Raw genomic sequence first — 21004 nt, 5'->3', positions numbered from 1 at the left:
CTCGGGAGGCTGAGGCAGGAGAATGGCATAAACCCGGGAGGCGGAGCTTGCAGTGAGCTGAGATCTGGCCACTGCACTCCAGCCCAGGCGACAGAGCGAGACTCCGTCTCAAAAAAAAAAAAAAAAAAAAAAAAAAGAAATTAAGGGAAGAATATGTCCTTTATTTTACTTGCTTGTATCTCAACATGACCAGAAACAACATAACTTTGAAAGGTTAGGGCTTATTCCTTTTCCATTTTGGAGGGATTTTCAGCATTCTTTCAAATCTGAATATTATATTGGATTTTAAAGCAACTATTTATAATCAAGCCTGTTAAACCCTATGGGGAAAGGGCAAAGAGTAAGACATGTTAATACTGTGTATAGAGATCACAGTAATAGACACATGAAGTTGGTGTTAACAAGTTTACTCCTATTCTACTGAAATATAAGGATACTGAAGACAATTTTGGAATATTGAACAGAAACTTCAAAATGCTGAAGTTTTGGCTGGGCAGGGTGGCTCACGCCTGTAATCCCAGCACTTTGGGAGGCCGAGGCGGGTGGATCACTTGAGGTCAGGAGTTCGAGATCAGCCTGGCCAACATGCTGAAATCCCGTCTCTACTAAAAATACAAAAAATTAGCTGGGCATGGTGGCGTGTGCCTGTAATCCCAATTACTTGGGAGACTGAGGTGGGAGAATCGCTTGAACCTGGAAGGCAGAAGTTGCAGTGAGCCGAGATCGCACCACTGCACTCCAGTCTGGGCAACAAAAGCGAAACTCCATCTCAAAAAAACAAAACAAAGCAAAAAAACCCTGAAATTTTCAATAGGCAAGCCTTGGTCCTCAAAGCTTCTGTGTTTTTGTTATTCACTGTGTTTAAGACATGACCAATTGTTTGGAATTACACTCTTCATTATAATTGCCCATGTGTGCTCTCTTCCTTTTGAAGAGGGTCTGAAAGGATGTTGGGAGTGGAGGTAGGTTGCGGCTGGGATAGCTAGCATTCACTGAGCTCTTGGCAGAAAAAGGCACATCCTTTCTTTGTAGCTGCTGATTGGGATGGCAGTATCATTCTTCCTTTATTAAACAAAGAACAGGGTTCAGAGCTAGCTTTCTTAAGGCTATCCAACTCAAGGTGGGAGTTGGATTGTCACCCATAAAGCTCTTCCCTGCTGCCTCCCACAAACTCATAGTTTATAAATGGTAGCAGTCACATCCTAGTTTTACCGAGTCCAGTGAAAAACCACTGTGATGACGATAGATACAGCAGTCCAGTTCTTGATTTTGAGTACTTTAATGGTGTGAAAAGCTTTTCATTGTTCACTTAGCAGTAATATTGTCCTCCTTTCCATGAGCATCACCCTTTTCACCAGGCACAACCGCTGAGTTTTCAATCACATTGAAAACTCACATTATGTGCTAAATTCCTGTATACTCTGGGCCCAAGCTCAACCAAATACATTTTAACCCCCAAGTTCTAAAAAGTAGATCTACAGCATCTCCTTAACTGTAACCTACTTTAGTCATACACTGTGTAATGAGTAGCTCCAAGATAATAACCCACTTAATCTGCTCAAGGAGCAGCCAAAAGCTACCTACCATCACCTACCAGGCCGTCTTTATTCTTCATACGAGCTGCACTTAATTCAGTTGAAGCAGCTATTTAAATGTAGAAACTTGCATTTTAAAAATATTTCCAGGTGATTCTGCCAGTTAAAAAATCTCTGGTGTAAGCAACTTCTCTCTCTACTGGTAATAAAGTTTTTAAAAAGTTTGTATATGCCATTACACTGTCAAGTTTATAGAGGATAGTGCTTTTTCCTACTGACAGGACATGACATTATGAAAATCCATGGCTGAATTCATCCATAAGGCAGTCACTAACAGGCTGACGTGAAAGATGACATTTGAAAGGTCTAAGTAAGATTCTTAATTTCATGGCAATACAATAAAAATCTTTCATCAGTGAGGCCCTACATTGTATTGGGAGGTGGTGTTGAGGGGAAGGAATAGGCAGGCCATATGCTACAGTTAAAATAAAAACATACAATTTATTATATTGAAAAGTGCAGGGGGCAGGGGTGAAGGAATACACAAATGAACTTGGATGAGTTTGGTTAGATTGAATTACTTGCTTTGTAAAGTTAAAACCCATCCAATTTATTATGATAATAGAACAAGCCCTTACTGATGTCAGTGAGACAAATCTCTTAACTGTGATACAAAAAATATTTGTTACATTTAGGCTGAAAATGTTTTAATTTTTAAAAATTATTATTATTGTTTTGAGATAGAGTCTTGCTCTGTTGCCTAGGCTGGAGTGCAGTGGCGCTATCTCGGCTCACTGCAACCTCTGCCTCCCAGGCTCCAGAGATTCTCTCCTGCCTCAGCCTCCTGAGTAGCTGGGACTATAGGCACGCACTGCAATGCCTGGCTAAATTTTATTTTTTAGTAGAGATGGGGTTTCACCATGTTATCCAGGCTGCTCTCGAACTCCTGACCTCAGGTGACCCCTGCCTTGGCCTCCCAAAGTGCTGGGATTACAGGCGTTAGCCACTGTGCCCAGCCTGAAAATGTATTTTAAAAGTGATTTTTCTATCCTAATTCTACTTTATCAAAGTTATTGCAATTAGCTTGCATTTTCTTTCACGTGGAAGGTGCAGGGAAATTGCTGGGAAGGGGAGGGAAGTTGGCGAGCGGCCTTATTAAAGAACAGCTTATGTTTAAATATTTTTGAAGGGGCCGGGCGTGGTGGCTCACACCTGTAATCTTAGCACTTTTGTAGGCAAAGGTGGGCGGACTGCTTGAACCTAGGAGTTTGAGACCAACCTGGGCAACATGTTAAAACTCCATTCTACCAAAAAAAAAAAAAAAAAAAACAAAACCAAAACCAAAAACCCAACCCAAAATTAGTCAGGCACATGGTGGCACATGCCTGTAGTCCCAGCTACTCAGGAGGCTGAGGTTGGATGATCACTTGAGCCTGGGAGGCAGAGGCTACAGTAAGCCAAAAATCACACCACTGTACTGCAGCTTGGGTGAGAGTGAGACCTTGTCTCAAAAAATAAAAAATTTTAAGTAGGTAATTCCCCTTCCAGATAATTGCAATTATTTGTGCTTTTTATGGGAGTGATGCAAGAGGTTAGACAAGAAAATCTTAAAACAGAAATCCGAATGAACAATTTAAGAGAATTCTGGACACAGCAGGAATGCAGTATTTAATACGTTCCAGTTATACACCTGGATTGGCCTTCATCATTCCATCCAGTATCCCAAATCTACCCGTCTATTAGGATTCTCTTTAATGCTATTCTATCTAGCTTTCCTTGACAATCCAAGCCTTACACAACTCTATGACGAACAGGTACGACTACTAACACTTTATAGGGAAGAAAATCAAAGCATGAGATCAAGTAATTCACCCAGTCATTCTGTTATTAAATGGTAGGGCTGAGACTAGAGCATGGACCATCTAATCCCAGAGCCTGCACTCCTGAATGATACATGAAATTACTTGGGTCAATTATACTAGAGATCTCACATTTCCCAGGGACTGAAAGTTACGTCTGTTGTTGTCAAGGAGTCTCACTTTGTCTCCAAGGCTGGAGTGCAGCGGCACGATCTTGGGCTCACTGCAACCTCTGCCTCCTGGGTTCAAGCGATTCTCTTGCCTCAGCCTCCCAAGTAGCTGGGATCACAGGCACGCGCCACCACACCCGGCTAAGTTTCATATTTTTAGTACAGACAGGGTTTCACCATGTTGACCAGGCTGGTTTGAATTCCTGACCTCAGGTGATCCGCCCGCCTTGGCCTCCCAAAGTGCTGGGATTACAGGCATGAGCCACTGCACCACACCTGCAAGTTACTTCTGATTCACATCAAGACATGTTAGAGCCTTGGATTTATGTTGTCAATAAACACATTTTATTAGTTCCTTATATGGATAAGAAGCTTAAAGTCAATGACTAATTCATGCCATATACACATATTCCTGTTTTAGATTTTCTATTAGCAAACATCCTATTCAATTGTTGGGAGTTTTGAGTACATTCAGAAAATGAAACCCCACAATCACTGTTTACAACAAATGAGTACATATGAAGTTTTTCTAATAAAATGAAGCTGCTTAAAAAACAAAACATGCCTTAAAAATAAGAATGTACTCATCACTTACTAAGAATGTACTCGTTATTAAACAACAGGCAAATCAAACAAGCTACTAAAGTGGCAATGCTCGGGATTTTGAGTTTCCGCCCCATACTTGAAAATAAAGGAAATTAGACGGCCCTCAAAACTTTGAGATAAATGGATTCCACAGTGAAGTTAAGTTGCCTGTATGAGGAGAGAATTACTCCTAGCCATTCAATCTTCGATGCACCTTATCAACCTACTTAAGCAATCTGTCAGGCAGAATAGGTAACAGTAAACTACAGAAAGGTGCCACAGAGGCAAAAACTGGCTGTGCCCAAATCGACACTGCAGAGCAGAAAATGAATGTATGGTATTAGGCCTAAAACATTTTGAGCTCTTCAGTCCCACTGGCAAGATGTATTAAAGATAGATGCTCCAGGGAAACTAACAAAACAAGCAACCTTTTGATTTCAGCTTCCATATATGTTAGCTTACAGAGATTAGGTTGCTCACTGATTTCTGATATTAACGTATCAGAATGTGATTCTCAAATTAGTATCATAGCTTGGTACCCAAGGTCAGAGAATGTGCTGCTTTTCCAATGCAAAAATTCCTGTCTAAATAAGCCCATCTTAGGGCGCATGAAATTAGCACCTACTGTCCTGTCAACTCATTTAATTCAAGTGTGAGATTTGTTGATCCCTCATCTGGGTAAAGGTAGTCAGTGAATCCTACTGCCTCCCAAGACAGCCTCTGAGGCAGTAATCAGGTTAGAAATACTGAATCCACGATTCTTCCTAACAAGAGCCTCCAAATATTCTCAGCAAAGACATCCTAAATTTAAGCAGGTATGCTTTTCATTTGCATAAAATTGGAAATCGTGTAATATCTTGAGAAAGGTTTTCCTAAGATGTTATCACATTTAAAAAGTCCCCATGTCTATAGTAAATGCAAAACCCTGAAATATCTAATCAACTAACTGTACTCATGAAGTGCATAACATTCATGCAGCTATAAGCAGTGGTTTATTTCTAAGATTGCCTAAGGAATACAAGTCAGCAATTTAAGTTCTCAAATATAAAGGAAAATGTGCTTGAAACCTTTTAAGGCAAGGGTATTTGGTACTAACAAAAACATTTCATATTGGTTCTCTGAAAGAGCCCTCAAGTAGTCATTTCTAGTTCAAAGAGGATAGGCCAAAAAAGTTAGGTATTCTACGTAATATTAATACAATCTGTTGCTACAAAGTAATACAAGCAGCTACTCATGACATTCAAGAAACCATACATCATGTTAGAAATTTCTTTTAGATGACTCTGAATAAGAACTTTAACCAGAACGAATCTGCACAGAGGAAGACCAAGGTGCACATTTAATTGCTTTCCAAGATAAATCTATGGCTGACAACAGGACTTTTTTGGTATTTACATACCTGCAATTAAGAAACTGTGAGGTTTTACCACTACAGACTACTACTGCCTGTTAAGTAGGCCTCTTAAGAATGTTTCAGTGAACAAATCACCCCTTTGCTTTGGTTCTGAAAATATCTATTTTGAAATAGCTAAGGCAAATATTTAGAGGGACACAGTTCAATATTGGAAAACTAGCTGGAAGAGGTAGAAGTAAAGCCTTTCTTTGCAACGTGCTTCTGTGTAAAGGTAACAAATCAGTGATCTAGGGAAAACACAACTTAAAAATGACTCACTCTTTTATAGGACGTTTAAAGATAATGCTTTTTAATATTTCAAATATTTTTTTTTAATCTCATCAAAAATGTTATCACCTTAACAGTACTTTGCACATGTGGAATTTCATACCTAAATTTGATTCTATTTTGGTTTATTTATGGCTACTTACAAGAGTCACAGTAATAATGTCCACTCATCAGAGTCTTTTTCTTTGGTAGAGCCTAGTGGGACCAGGCAGATGAACTGTTATGCAAATGAGATGGATAAAACAAATTCATGATAGTATGAATTATAAGGGTTTCTGTTTAATGGAAATAAAACTTAAAAAGGATTCCATATTTATTCCCATTGTTATTCTGGAAGCTTAATATCCTGTTCAGGGGTTAAGGAGTTTGAATAGCTCACACAATCCTGTAAAAATGACAACTGGCTGCCCTTTAATAAATAAAGTCATTGTAAAGAATTACATTTACAGAGTGAAAAGTGAATACATAGCATTTCAAATTCAATTTTGGAAGTACTAATAAGTACTGACCCATAACAATATACACTAGCTATCTTTTTAACTGTCCATCATTAGCACCAATGAAGATTCAATAAAATTACCTTTATTCCCACATCTCAAAACAATTCTGCAAATTCTTAGTGAAGTTTAACTATAGTCACAGACCTTAAATATTCACATTGTTATCTATGTCTACTGAAAATAAGTTCACTACTTTTCTGGATATTCTTTACAAAATCTTATTAAAATTCCTGGTATTATCACCCCCAATTATACAGTAGCACAACCACCTTATGTAGTTTTTACATGATAGCTCTTGTAGAGGTTTCACATCTAAATTATCAAGAAAGCCCTTCCCTCCCTCATCTTGCACTCGCTTAATTCTATACTAGTCCTTGGATTATGTACCACTGTAAAAGTATAACTGTATCAAAATTACCATGTTTATGGATACAATATTATGCCATACAGAGCAACAAAGTTACATATAATGACAAAGATCACTAAAGTTATGCAAGACAAGAACAAATGTTAGGACATGCTACCTAGGCACAGTCCCTACAAAGAGGCTCCTAAGTACCCCAAGTTCAAATAACATTGACAAAATAAAGAACAATTATCTTTAAAAATTATAAAGCTATTAGATAATTGCTAAATAAAGGTAGAGCACAAGATTAAACTCTAATATTTACAACTGCAACATACTTGAGTAAAATTACAATTGTGCACATATCAGTGGCTTTCTAACAAAAATACAGAAAAAAAAAATTGTTTTCAGTTCAACAAGAGGTTGAATCCAATCAATCTCAAATATACTCAACTCAAAGATTTACCACAGAATAAATTCAAGATTAGCTGATAAACAAGAGCCATATTACTGGTGTTTAGGACAAAATCTAAACAAGTTAAAATCCAATGTTTGATCAGAAGTCAGATGACTGTGCAAACTTTACCTCAACAGAAATACACTGAGATGTGCAAACAAATGTAAAACCTCCACTAGTGGTTTGCCTAGGAGGCTGACCTCTTCTTTCTTACAGAGCTTCCTGATAACCATAACTATAAATACAGGTACAATGCACAGTCAGTAATCTTTTCTTTTTTATTTATTGTTAGAATATAAAAGAATTGAGAGAGCATAGGTTTAATTTCATTTTTATAAGGAAGACTACATTTACCTGAAAAAGAAATATGGCATCACACACAAACACGCTTCAGGGAAGGAGTATATTTAAGAATGTGGTGTCATTCTGAATGCTAAAGGAAAAGTGATCCCTGTTTACTGCTAAAATATGTAGTGTAAAATTCTTTAAAGGAAACAACTCACTAAGTCTCTACTAGGTTAAGTTATTGTGAATTTAGTTTTCAAATCACAGTAATCCACATAACCATTATTAACAGCTCTGTTTCATAGAACTGCAACAAGCCAACAAACATTTAAATGCACTTCACATCAAGAGTATGTAAACTTTATTTTTTCCTCTTCAAGCCTTCAGAAAGTTAGGGGCTATTTCAGCAGCCAATCTGGTCAGAACCTCTGAAGGCAAAATTTCAGTGCCTCACAGTGTACGTGACCATCTGTGGCACTGCATACACATCTGGTAGTGAAGTGTCCCCTATCAGTGGCTTCCAGTAAGGCCTAGAGTTTAAGGTTAACATAAAAAAGTGCCACCTTTGTTTTAGATTAGTGATGGACTCTGACAAGATAAAATAAAGTTATTCTGTATATTGTTATACTTACAAGCAGCTCCAATCCTGAGTATTTATGGTAATATCTAAACATACAAAAATGTATGTACATTTTTCTCCACTTTCTTGTAAACAGTTGTCAGTATACTGTTTTATCCCTTTATCTTTGAAACATGCAAATCATACATACAAGTATAAATACACAAAAGAAAACAATTTACACTCATTCAAAAGCCAAGCAACAAAAAATAGCTACAGTATTCAAATCATAAATAATGAATGCTTGAGGCATCTTATATTCCTAGAAGCAGCCAGCCATTCATCCTAATGTTCTTAGCTGCAATTGTAGAAATACTGAGTTTTGCACCTTCCATGCTTTTACAGTATTTATAACACTATCATATGTGGAGATAAAGACTTGTTTACTATAATCTCTTCTTTTCAGAATGAAGAATAAAGCAGCACTTACAAATATTGAAGCAGTGGCAGCAACAGCGGGGGTTACCACTGCTAGATCAGAAGGAATTTTTCCATTCTAACAATTTTTAAATTAAAAAAGTAAAGGAAAAATTGACCTAAACAAATTATTACATGTTCATTCCTTGGGCACTTAACAGCGAGTCCAGCATGTCGAATGTGTCTTTGTAGTCCATATGCTGGCTGCTTGTACTGTACTCGTGATTGGCATCAGGACCGTTGGTCTCCACTGGCTTCTTGTCCAGTTTCACGAGGGTGCTGAGATGTCCGTAGCCCACCTGGTATGTGACAGGGGGAGGAGGGGGTAAGGGATGGTTAAAAACAGAGTTGTGAGAGGATATATACTGCTTAACAGAGGAGGAAGAACTAGATGAACTACCTGAACTTTTGGAACTTTTGCTCATTTTGGAGTGGTGGTTGTGAGATGCATCATTGACATGCAGCCTCTTCCTTGAAGAGCTGGAGCTAGAGGAAATGCCATCACTGCTCAGGCCAACAGGACTCCTCAGAACAGTGGGTGGTATTCCGTCGGCACTGTGTTTACTGCCACCGCTGCTGCTGCCACTATGCGAGTGGGAATGCTTGTGGCTGCTGGTGTGGTGGCGGCTTGAAGGATGCTCCTTGTGCTTCTCCTTATGGTCTCTGCTAATATGTGGGCTTGAATGCTTGCTCTTCCCACTGCCTTCATCAGAAGAGCTGTGTCTTTCTGAAGAGGAAACTTTTATTTTCATTTTCAGTTCTTCTTTACTGGCGCTTTTATCAGTGGGTGGTATTGGAATCCGTAATTTCAGTGATCCACTCTTTTCCTTTTTATCTGCCATGTATTTTTCAGTATTTGCAATGGGTATTTTCATTTTAATGGGAGAAGTAACAGAACTGCTGCTGGCTGCCTGTGACTGCCCTTGTTTGTGCTGCTGTTCTACCTGGGCAGCTATATAATGATCCCTTACATCAAGATCAAGAGTTTCTAGTTTACGCTTTTCTCTATATTTGTCTAAAGACATTTTCTGAGGAATTATTCCTGGAGTAGCAGAAATTGGCCCATGGTGTTTACTGCTCCCTGCTTTATGAGTATATTCTTGCTTAACAGAAGAATGATCTGAAATTTTGTCAGGTCTGTGATGTAATCCTGAATGCAGTGACATAGAAGGTCCCTGCTGGAAGTTGATGTTGTACTGGCTACCAGACAAAGATGTCTCCTGTTTCTGTGAATATATCTGTTCTGTCCTTGCTGAGTCTTGATGTTGAGGCCATTCCTGGTGTGATGACAAACCGTATGAAGTACTTGGCATTCCTGTTGCTAGCACTGACAAATTATCAGATGTATGGCTGTCTTGAACAGAAATATTTCCTGAATTTAGAGGTACTGGTGCAGGGAATGCTGATGTAGATGGTTTCTGAAAACTTGGGTTTGTAGGCACACCAGTGACACTATCTACTAAAATGGAATTCTGGACCAAAGATGAACCAAGAAGTGGTGTCTCTGATACCTGTCCATCTACTTTTGGTTTCCTAGCCGCCTGATTAGCCTATTAAAATAAAACACAGAAGAAGCAGTGATATAGAAAAATAATTTAATGCAAATTTCTTGTCTTATAAAAGTTATACATTAAAAACATTATATATTAAACATATGGAAATAAAATGACCTGGGGTTCAAGGTTTTAATGTTGCTAGTAAATAAGTGCCTTATTTAGAGGTATAAAAGAAAGCTATAAAAAACTGAAAACACCAATTTTAGAATCAGATACAAGTTAAATCCTAGCCCAGCACTTGAGAAAGTAATTTAACTTGTCTAGGCTTCAGTTTCCCCATTTGTAAAATGAAGAGGATACTTTCGTCATAATCACTGCGAAAAATTTTTTAAAAGTATAATGTACTTTAGCAAAGTCTACTGGACTCAGTAATTGAATATGTGAGTATATGTAACTTGAGACACGCTGAATTATTCAGGAATACGGCAAAGATTATTAAACCACAAAAATTCAAACTGGTTAGCTATGTAAATGTTACATAAAAGACTGAAATTCTGTTAAACCCTGTCAATTCTCTTACCCTCCAGTTTCGAATCTTCTTCAACCTATTAGGCGTTTTCTCCAATATTTGTAGAAACTCATGTGTTAGCTCTAAAAATAAAATTTAAATTTGAAACTTAGAAGGTGCCTTTAGGATTTAAACTTCTCTTAAGTGGGCAGTATTAAAAAGGAACGCTAGGAGTTCATCTACTTCACTTTTACCCTCCTATTCAATCCTCAGCATATACAGAAGTACACACAACTCTCAACCGGCATTTTCAAAGCTGAATCCTTTTGTAACGATTACTTTCCCTCCTGATTTTACTTGCTTAATTAGAATCTCTGGAAAATCTAGTAACATTAAAAATAATCCCCCCCCAATAAAAAAATCTTCATTAGGCAAACAACACAGTAATTTTTGTTGTAGGCAAGATCTATCAATAGATTCTTTAAAATTAGTGGACAAAAATTGGAGTAAAAAGGTTATTTGTAAAATCCCAACGTATCTTCCCCATGAAATGTACTAATTACAAAGAGAAAAAAAAAAGTGACTTTAAAGTACAGAAACCACTTTAAGGATACCACTGTAACCAAGTGATCACGGTTGTCATTACCAGTTTTTGTACCCCTTGATATGATGCACCAAACAAGACCCAACCTACTTCTACGGTATTCTTGCTCAAAATACATAACTTCAACATAATAATGAGAAATCATCAGACAAACCCTAGCTAAGGAACACTGTATAAAATGACCATTATTCTTCTAAGTGTCAGTGTTACGAAAGACAAGGAAAGACTGAAGAACTGTCACAGACTGGAGAAGACTTGAAGGGACATGTCAACTAAATGGAACATGGGATCCTACAACAGGAAAAAATATGGAATAGTGAATAAAATATGTGCTTTAGTTAACAGTATTGTACCAATGTTAACTTCCTAGTTTTGATAATCATATATTGTTATGTAAGATGTCAGTATCAGGAGATGCTGAAGGGTATACAGGGAACTATGCAATATTTTGAGTTTCTTTCTTTCTTTTTAAATAATAGAGACAGGGTCTCACTATGTTGACCAGGCTGGTCTCAAACTCCTGGCCTCAAGTGATCCTCCCATCTTGGCCTCCCAAAGTGCTGGGATCACAGGTGTGAGCCACCATGCCCAGACTTTTTTTTTAAAAAGGAAAATCCCTCCAACTATACTCATACTTCTTAGGAATCAACACTATTAATATATTAGCAAACTATCTTGGTTGTAATTTTTTCTATCAATTTTCTTAAAATTTTGATTACAATGAAATGACCCACTTTTCCATAGTAGTGTGGTTTTGATGAACTATAGTTTCATTCCCCCAAAATAATGTCATTAATAGTTACTGGCCACTCTCAAATATTCACCAGTCAAATACATTAGAATACCACATAATATTAATAATGCCAATTCAACTTCAGTACTGGGGGAACCTCTATTAGTAGAGACTACAGGTTCATTTTGTAATAGCAAGCTTCTTTGTAAACTATTCTAAGCCAATGTTAAGATTGACAATTCAGACAAGCTATAATTTAACCATTAATCTTTCAAGATGTAATTTCCTTGACAATGTTATGACTAGTCCCTGCTAAAGTCTCATGAGCTTTTTCATCCAGTTTGGATGAAAAAAAACCCTAATGCCCAGACCTTCACTTCCTCATTTGAAAAGAAAAAGAAAAAAAAAAAGAAAAAGACTATTTTTCTACTTTTGGGTCCAACATCACCAAAATTGTTTTGACTCAATTTCTGTAACAACTTGGTTGTAAAACATTAAATACACTTCAAGTTCTGGTCCAAAATCTGGTACACAAAATGTAAGCTTTGTTTTTCTTAAGTATCCTACTGTATTACATTTTATAGCAGAAGAACAAAAGAATCTGTTAAATAATCCATTAATGTAATTAATTAGCTATATGCACAAAAATCACAGTATGTGCCTAAAATAGAGGCCCTTCTCTCTCAAAGCTACTGTCTAAGCCAATGTTCTTTTCTGGAACATAGTTGTTAAGTGATTTCAGTAAGTAATAATACTAGTATCACTGCACTCTTAAGATTCAGATAAACCTTCATGTCTTTTTATTTTTTTCCAGAGAGGGTTTCCTCTGTTGCCCAGGCTGGAGTGCACTGGCGTTATCACAGCTCACTACAACCTTGACTTCCCAGGCTCAGGTGATCCTCCCACCTTAGCCTCCACAGTAGTTGGGTCTATAGGAGTGCGCCACCACACCCGGTTTGTGTGTGTGTGTGTGTGTGTGTGTGTGTGTGTGTGTCTGTGTGTTTTGTATGTTTAGTAGAAACGGGGTTTTGCCATGTTGCTCAGGCTGGGCTCAAACTCCTGTGCTCAAGATATGTGAGTGACTGCACCCGGCCACATCTTCATGTCTTAAATTTTGAATTGCCTTTTTGTGACTGACACAGAAAAAAAGGGCTGCAAAACATGGTGAAAGTCTTAACGTATCAGGTCTCCAAGATTCTTATTCAACTGCTCTCCAAATTAATAAACTTTACCTTTTTCAGAATGGAAACGAGGTAGCTCCTGCTGTGTCAAAAAAACCCCACATAAACCACAACCTAACCTCTGACCTAAAGTCAGGATAAAAGGCAGATTACTTTTTTGTGATCTTTTTACTTCAGCACCAGGTATATAAACTATTTCTGTTAAGATTATGCCTACTGGCCAGGCGTGGTGGTTCAAGCCTGTAATCCCAGCACTTTGAGGCCGAGGTGGGTGGATCATGAAGTCAGGAGCTCAAGACCAGCCTGGCCAACATGGTGAAACCCTGTCTCTACTAAAAATACAAAAATTAGCCAGGCGTGGTGGCACACGCCTGTAATCCCAGCTACTCAGGAGGCTGAGGCAGATAATTGTTTGAACCCAGGAGGCGGAGTTTGTGGTGAGCCGAGATTGCGCCACTGCACTCTAGCCTGGGCGACTGAGCGAGACTCTGTCTCAAAAAAAAAAAGAAAGAAAAAAAAAAAAAGATTTTGCCTACTTAATCTTAATCTAGTGACTATTAAACTAAAACAATGATCTAGATAACCTGATTTTCAAGCTATAGAACAGATAAGCCCTCACTGAGTTTTAGATGTCATTTCAACTCACTGAAGATTTCCTTTCCTCTGGATAAACTCAGAAAAAGCCTCTAACAATTTAAGAAAAACATTATAATCATGCAGCAATAATACAGCATGAGACATATATTCTGGGATAATTTTTTCCAGGTGGAGAACAAAATAGAAAATAAAGGGATGAAACAAAGAAGCATATTTCACAAATAAGAATAGGCAAACTATGGATAATTGGCCAAACATGGCTGGTCATTTATTTTTGTCAACAAAGTTTTATTGGAACGCAGCCACACACAATCAGTTACAAACTGCCCTATGGCTGCTTTCCGGCTGCAATGGTATAGTCGTATAGTTGCAACAGAGACCTTATGGCCCACAAACTCTAAAATAGTGTTACTCTTTGCAGATCCCTATCTTAAAGAAACACTTCAAGCAGGGCATGGAGGCTCAAACCTGTAATCTCAGCCCTTTGGGAGGCTAAGACAGGTGGACTGCAAAACCCCGTCTCTACTAAAAATACAAAAATTATCTGGGCATGGTGGCATGCGCCTGTGGTCCCAGCTCCTTGGGAGGCTGAGGCACAAGAATCGCTTGAACCCAGGAGGCAGAGGGTTGCAGGGAGCCCAGATTGCACCACTGCTCTCCAGCTTGGGGGGCAGAGTATCTTGTCTCAAAAAACAAAACAAAACAAGGCCAGGCACAGTGGCTCAAGCCTGTAATCCCAGCACTTTGGGAGGACAAGGCTGGCAGATCATCTGAGGTGAGGAGTTTGAGACCAGCCTGGCCAACATGGTGAAACCCCATCTCTACTAAAAATACAAAAACTAGTTGAGTGTGGTGGCTCGTGCCTGCAGTCCCAGCGACTTGGGAGGCTGAGGCAGGAGAATTGCTTGAACTCGGGAGGCAGAGGTTGCAGTGAGCTGAGACTGCACCACTGCACTCTGTCGCCTCGGCAACGGAGTGAGACTGACTCAAAAAAAAAAAAAGTGTTATCTGTTTTCTTTCTGAAATCTACAGTACGTGGTTAAAATGCCCTAATCCCAAGAATCTCCCATTTCTGGCCAGCTTCTTTTACTTCTCAACCAGAGGAATTTCTCATCAAAACATCCCCAAAATTCCATGCTCCTAATTAACAGAACACATATGCACAATTTCTCCTTGTGTATTCATATTTAACAATGTAAGGCAACAATGGTAATACAGAGCAAGAAACACAATCCCCTGAAAATCCCTTTAGTTTACTGCTTCACGGTTAACACTCAACTTTCAGTATACACATTTAAAACTCAACAGAATTAGTATACTTTAAATCACTATTCTTATCTTGTCAGCTTAAGGAATTCTAAACCTTATCTATTTATTTTTCAAGTCCTGAAAAAGCTTTAGATATCTAGTGGTAGTTAATATATACCCAGGCTAGAGTAGAGCAGTGCCTTCAAGGCTTACTGCAGCCTTGACTTCCCGTGCTCAAGCGATCACCCCGCCTCAGCCTCCCAAGTAGCTGAGACTACAGGCGTGCACCACCATATCCAGTCAATTTTTAACATTTTTTTGTAGAGACAGGGTCTATGTTGCCCAGCCTGGTCTTGAACCTCTGGGCTCAAGTGATCCTCCTGCCTCAGCCTCCCACAGTGCTGGGATTACAGATATGAGCACAGCTTCCAGATTCAATTCTTTTTTTCTTTAGGCTGATGAATTCTTGTTTTCATTCTGTTCATTTGATAGCGCACTGACACTTTCTATTGTCAATTCAGACAACTGCCAACTTAGATAAATCCAAATTGTTAAAAATGTATTTTCTCTACTTACCATCTAATAATTCTAGAGTAACTGTAGGATCCACATATTCCCACCAATGCTTTCCATCAGTTGATACAGGGATCTCCCAATTGGACCATTTGCAAGCCAAATGAATGCATACACATGCTATCACTGTTGGTTTGTACTGAAGACAGAAGGTTGTAAGATGCAGACTGTTGCAGAGCAGGTTTGAAAATGGAGAGCCATAAAAATTCAAGTATGTAAAACAAAGAAAAACATTTACCAGTAAGATTAGAGCAAAATTTAAACTCTATCTTTAAGTCTAGAGTATAAAACCTTATTAAATTAAAAGCTAAGTTATAAAATTCTAGTACTAAAAAATCTACATATAATGAACATTTCCCCTCACTCCCAACAGTATATTACTACTACTAATATATTAATATTTAAAATTTTGTTTTTACATCTAAAATTGAAGTATTTTATAAAAGGAGAAGAGGATAGTATATTTGCAATAATCACTATATAGATAACACTGTAAATTTTTTGTGGTATTTTTCTTTTGTAATGTCATGGTAAATATGTAAATGTAAAAATAAAGACTATTTGTAAAACTGACAAAGTAATTTCAATGTCACAATAATCAGGGATTATCCCATCTGATGTGGCTTGATAAGTATTTGGCTTGATAAGTATTTGCTTTCTTTAGTGAAGCAGAGAGAATTAAACACATATCTATGTAAACCTATGCCTTGTTTTTCGGCAAAGCCACAAAGGAAACTTACCTTTTGCCAAACAGCTTCAAGGCTCAATGTTATTAAATACTGCAAAAATACTACCTTTCTCCTTCCACTATATGCCAAATATGGGGCATGTTAATATGTGTCACAGCTGGTCTTTTCTAATCAAAGTTTCAAATTTAAGTCTTTTTATGTTGTTGTTCAGAATTACTGGGGATAGAGGTTAAATCCCAACAACAGATATTTGAGAAAATATAGCAGTATTTGCCAATCCGAAACTGTAAATAAAACTTATCAGTGTCACAAGAAATTAGGGACCCTACAAAGCTGGCGTGGTCCCTTCTCCCCAATGATCCACTCAAAAAAACAAATTTAAATCATTAATAAAATAAATATAGAACAGAATTATATATTAAAGGCTCCTTAAAACTATTCTTCCAGTTCAGTTTCAATGATGGAAATGTTATCTGATCAGCCATAAACGCATACCATTTTTTACTCTACATAAACTGAAAAGGAAGGTTTTTTTGTTTAAAAAAAAAAAAGAAAAATTGTGTTTATGCAAATCCAGGCATGGATAGGACTTGACTACTTTTAACTTGCTACTAGTGGGTATTATCTGGAAAAAAATTTCAAATTACATAAATTTTATTTATTAAAAAAACTTTAATTAGAGTATTTTAAAGTTAAGACTGGATCAACGTGAAATTTTAAAAATTGTCATTTAACTATAATTGTAAACTGGAAATAGCTTTATACTTACCAAGTTGCTCGAATTTCTACGTTAAGTTTAGCTCTTTGTAATCTTTAGCTGCTATTCAGGCTACCAATTTTAGACTTATGCACTCACAAATCGAGAATATGTCATCAGAAAGCACCACTACACTTCACATTGTGCATTTAACCCCTCTGTGCCCAAAGTCCCTTGTACAATACACCGCAAAGCAAACAGGAAGGTACCACCACAGTAGATGGTCCAGTCTCCTGTTGCAACAAGGGTAAGAGACACATTGAGGGGGCCCTGCATTAAAGGAAGCTATAGTGTGCTACAACAGTGCAACAAAGAGGGTCAGGATAACAACCTGTTGGTAGCCATGAAATAGGATGTCTGTGCCAAATCCTTGCTTGCTGTAAGAAAAGAAAAAAAAAAAACGAAGACAATACTATCAGCTTTAACGTGCTACCATCAAAAAGTTCTCAACACAACAAAAACTTCAAAGATTTGTACACAAAAAGTAAATTTTACTTACTACTTACAAATATCACAAGAGCGCCATCATTTTCTATACTACTGAAAATCTTCAACAACATTCACTCAAATGTTTCTTGCTATCCCCCAAAGATCTGAGAAACAAGCCGATTTGCTTTTAGCTAGCCAGTTACAAGGGCTAAACTTGTTACTAAGTTAAGCATCTAGTCAGCTAAAAGTTGCAATAAAGCATTCTCCTGGATTTAAAAAAAAAAGAAGAAGAAGAAGAAAAGATTTTGAAGTCTAATACAAAATACAAAGAGTTGCCTGCCAGACTTAATCCTCAGTCATATTTAAGTTGGCTTAAATACTTCCATCAAAACAAAACAAAACAAAACAAACCCCCACCCCACAAAACACAGAGCACGAACTGCTCAGTTTTTCATCATGCTATTAAGCAACAACAGAGAATAAACCTACAAACAGCATACGGGTATAGATACAGGAGGCTCCACTGTAATTTATTTCAAATTACAGAATGTAATTAAAGACAAACTTAGGAAAGATACAGGTATTCTAGGGAGGATCAGAATGCTTCAACACTGGTCCCCAACAGAAAGGCAATTTTTAATCAGCTTAAGACACTGAAGTTTCCCCTCCCCTTATTCTGCCTCTTAGTCTTCCCAACAGGGATGCCCTTGTTACCATTTCCCTTTTTCCCAATTACATCCACAATCACTGACACACCTTTCCCCTCTGCTCACCTAGGATCAGTTTATCTCAACTCCACCCCTCTAACAGTCCTCAAATTTCTTCCCCCCTCCCCTATTTTTTATTCATGGCACCTGTAATCCCTGCTGCCCCATGTGGATCATCAACATAAAGGTTTTACAAAAGGGACTGGGGTTTAGCAGAGTTGTGCTAAGGAAGAGTGTCAAAGCATCAGATGTCTTGGAGGCAGTGTGACTTTCCTGGTGGGGAGGGAAGGAGAAATCACAGAAGTGAAGGTCCCTGTAAAATGACATTAGCCAATTCTGCAGCAAAGTAGCATAATATCAACTTTCTCATCTCCAGAGGGGGGAAAAAGACTTCACAGAAATTAAATTTATTTTCCCCTCCCCCCCGAATAAAAATACGTAGAGAAGGAAAAAATAATAATTAAAAAATGCCATTAGCAATTTTCACCTAGGGATGTATCTAAATTCAGTGATCTAGAAACAGTCACTGTGCAATAGAGAAGAATAGAGGGGAAATGCTGTTAGCTGAAAGTTGTAAAAGAGTAAAGGAAAAAAAAAAGACACTAAAACATGAAAGAATACTTTTAAAATGGAGTGATATATATTCTATCGTTACCTGAAATGTTAGTCAGACAAAATGACATTAAACATATACACGGTTTGTACTCAAAGAATCAGTCACATTCTAACATTAACAACAACAAATAATCTGGTCTAAATATTTTGTTTTGGATATATCAAATTTGTAGTTTTTGTAAATGTTTTAAAAGTTACTATTTCATTTTTCAAGTAAACTGACTTCATGTCTCTCTAGAATTTTTAGTTGTAGGAGAACAGGTACAAAAAATATTAATCTCTGATAAACAATTTAAAGTTGACTCAAATTTCACAACAGTAACCTGAAAATCCAATTTCCTAAGTTAATATTCATAAGTAATATTTTTAAACATATACTCCCTTCGACTAATGTTTCTTCAATAGGCTCTCAATTTAAAGCAAATTATATGGCTACAATGCTTATAAAGTTTAGCTTACCCTTTTTCAAGTTTTTAAAAAAAACTAACCCTTTTTTCTTAATTCAACATCTACAACTAGTTATGTATACAATTCTATGCTATACTGTAATATTGACATGAAAATGTGCTATAAAACACACTGATATAACCACGAAGAACAGGAACCACAGTTAAAATATGCTCTAGCTTACAAATGATAATGTATGCTACTACAAAAAATACAAATTGAATTTTCAGACGTCCACTTCCTAATGATACTATCAGACAATTTTTAAAAAATTGTAGCCACTAACATAATAAATCATTAGATACAAAATGAATTCAATTTAAAATGAATAAAATGTGAGAATACTTAGATAAATACTAAAAACACAAGACTTTCAAAAGTCTTACTCATTTTGTTTAGGATAAATCTAAAAAAGCTTGGTAGTAAATGAATGAAACTGCAAAATTCTATTTTCAAAAAGGAAGTAACAGAAAATGGCACACTACAGGTCCCAAGTGGCTGCTATGAATACATTAACACTTGAAATGGAAACAGGAAAGTAGAAGTAAGAAGCAGAACAACATGCAACTGTGTAAAAAATGTTTCTAGGGACACAACAGATATATAGGATTTATTCAGGAGTAGAAAAATGCTGTATCAGATACTACTAGATACTTTACAAGCAGCAAAGCAATACTTCTAAAAAGTACTCCTGTTTATAAACAAGAGGCTTAACAGGCACATCACAAACTATATTTTTTATGCCCTATAATTATTTCTCCATTACACATAAAAAGGAAATCACTTTTAGTAATGTCAAAGACCCTCGAAAAATACATTGAATCAATTTTAGTTTGCCCAAACGAATATGGGCAAAACACTTCCCCCCAAAAAATAACTTTTTGAGATAGGGTCTCACTCTTGTTGCCCAAGGTGGAGTGCAGGGGCATGATCTGGGCTCACTGCAACCTCAGACTCCTGGGCTCAAGTCATCCTCCCACCTCAGCCTACTGAATAGTTGAGACTACAGGCGTGTGCCACCAAACCAGCTAATTTTTGTGTTTTTTGTAGAGATGCAGTTTCATCATGTTGCCCAGGCTGGTCTCGAACTCCTGAGCTCAAGCAATCGGCCTGCCTCAGCCTCCCAAAGGGCTGGGATTACAGGTGGGAGCCACCATACTGACAAATCTTTTAACAAAGGCAATTTTTATCTGAAAGGCCTGAGATTGGCCTCAAAATTCTTCAACTATTATCACTTTTCAAAAGTCAAAGTTTGACACAAACCTAAAATTAATATTGTCTTCTGGACCTATGCACTATTGGCCCACACCTGACTGAGAGAGCTCAATGGGGGATGGATAGAGTACTAATACTTGGAAGCCCTCCAAAGTTTTAGTGAAATGAGATTCTTACCTATGTTTAAAGGAAGCTAACATACCAGGTAGAATCACAAGTAGAAGTAGATGAATAGGCAGATGTAGAGCACTAAAAAGTAATGCTTAAAAAATGACATTTCCCCCTACTTTTAATGCAACCTAACAAAAGGATAGAAGAACAAAATAGCACCCAAATCAATTATAGATAATAAAAAGCATTAATACTTATCTTAAAAGTTTTAAGGATCACCTACCTCTTACTAACTGGGTACATTTCACCACATCTGTGTGTGGGTGTTCAATGGTGATCTCAAAACCTGAAATGATAAGCACTTTTTTTTCCAATCACTTACCACTACAATACTTGCCTGAGAAATGCCATAAACATATAATATATTCTTCATTATTAGGAAAAATCCAAAATTAAAGTTTCTCATCACTGACATTCTCATTACTTTTCCAATGACAAGATATAATTTTTCAAATACAATGTCTCAATTATGAAAATAAAGTTAAAAGACCAAGGGTAAATTTGTTTGAAATTCTGAATTATAAATGATTTGGGATTATCTTAAAGTTAAAAACAAATTAAACTCCTGGCAAATACAATT

At 37.2% G+C, this 21004-nt stretch overlaps 1 protein-coding gene across 5 annotated transcripts in view; it reads right to left on the bottom strand.

The window, feature by feature from the left end:
* Positions 1-3886: 3886 nt before the first annotated feature.
* Positions 3887-21004, bottom strand: part of CCNT2 (cyclin T2) — a 40599-nt gene continuing 23481 nt past the window's right edge. The window contains exons 5-10 of one of the 5 annotated variants that reach the window (XM_025405100.1): positions 20648-20710; positions 17340-17433; positions 17172-17217; positions 15398-15561; positions 10531-10601; positions 3887-10004 (exon numbers count right to left, since the gene is read on the bottom strand). In XM_025405100.1, coding sequence (XP_025260885.1) covers positions 8586-10004; positions 10531-10601; positions 15398-15561; positions 17172-17217; positions 17340-17400 — 1761 coding nt within the window. In that variant the 5' untranslated portion in view covers positions 17401-17433; positions 20648-20710 and the 3' untranslated portion in view covers positions 3887-8585. Of the gene's footprint in view, positions 10005-10530; positions 10602-15397; positions 15562-17171; positions 17218-17339; positions 17440-20647; positions 20711-21004 lie in introns of those variants that run through there. The other 4 variants (XM_025405102.1, XM_025405099.1, XM_025405098.1 and 1 more) reach the window with 4 other exon arrangements.

The sequence above is a fragment of the Theropithecus gelada genome, chromosome 12, assembly GCF_003255815.1.
Source record: "Theropithecus gelada isolate Dixy chromosome 12, Tgel_1.0, whole genome shotgun sequence".
Classification (NCBI taxonomy): Eukaryota; Metazoa; Chordata; class Mammalia; order Primates; family Cercopithecidae; genus Theropithecus; species Theropithecus gelada.
This window is presented reverse-complemented; position numbering and strand designations above follow the sequence as displayed.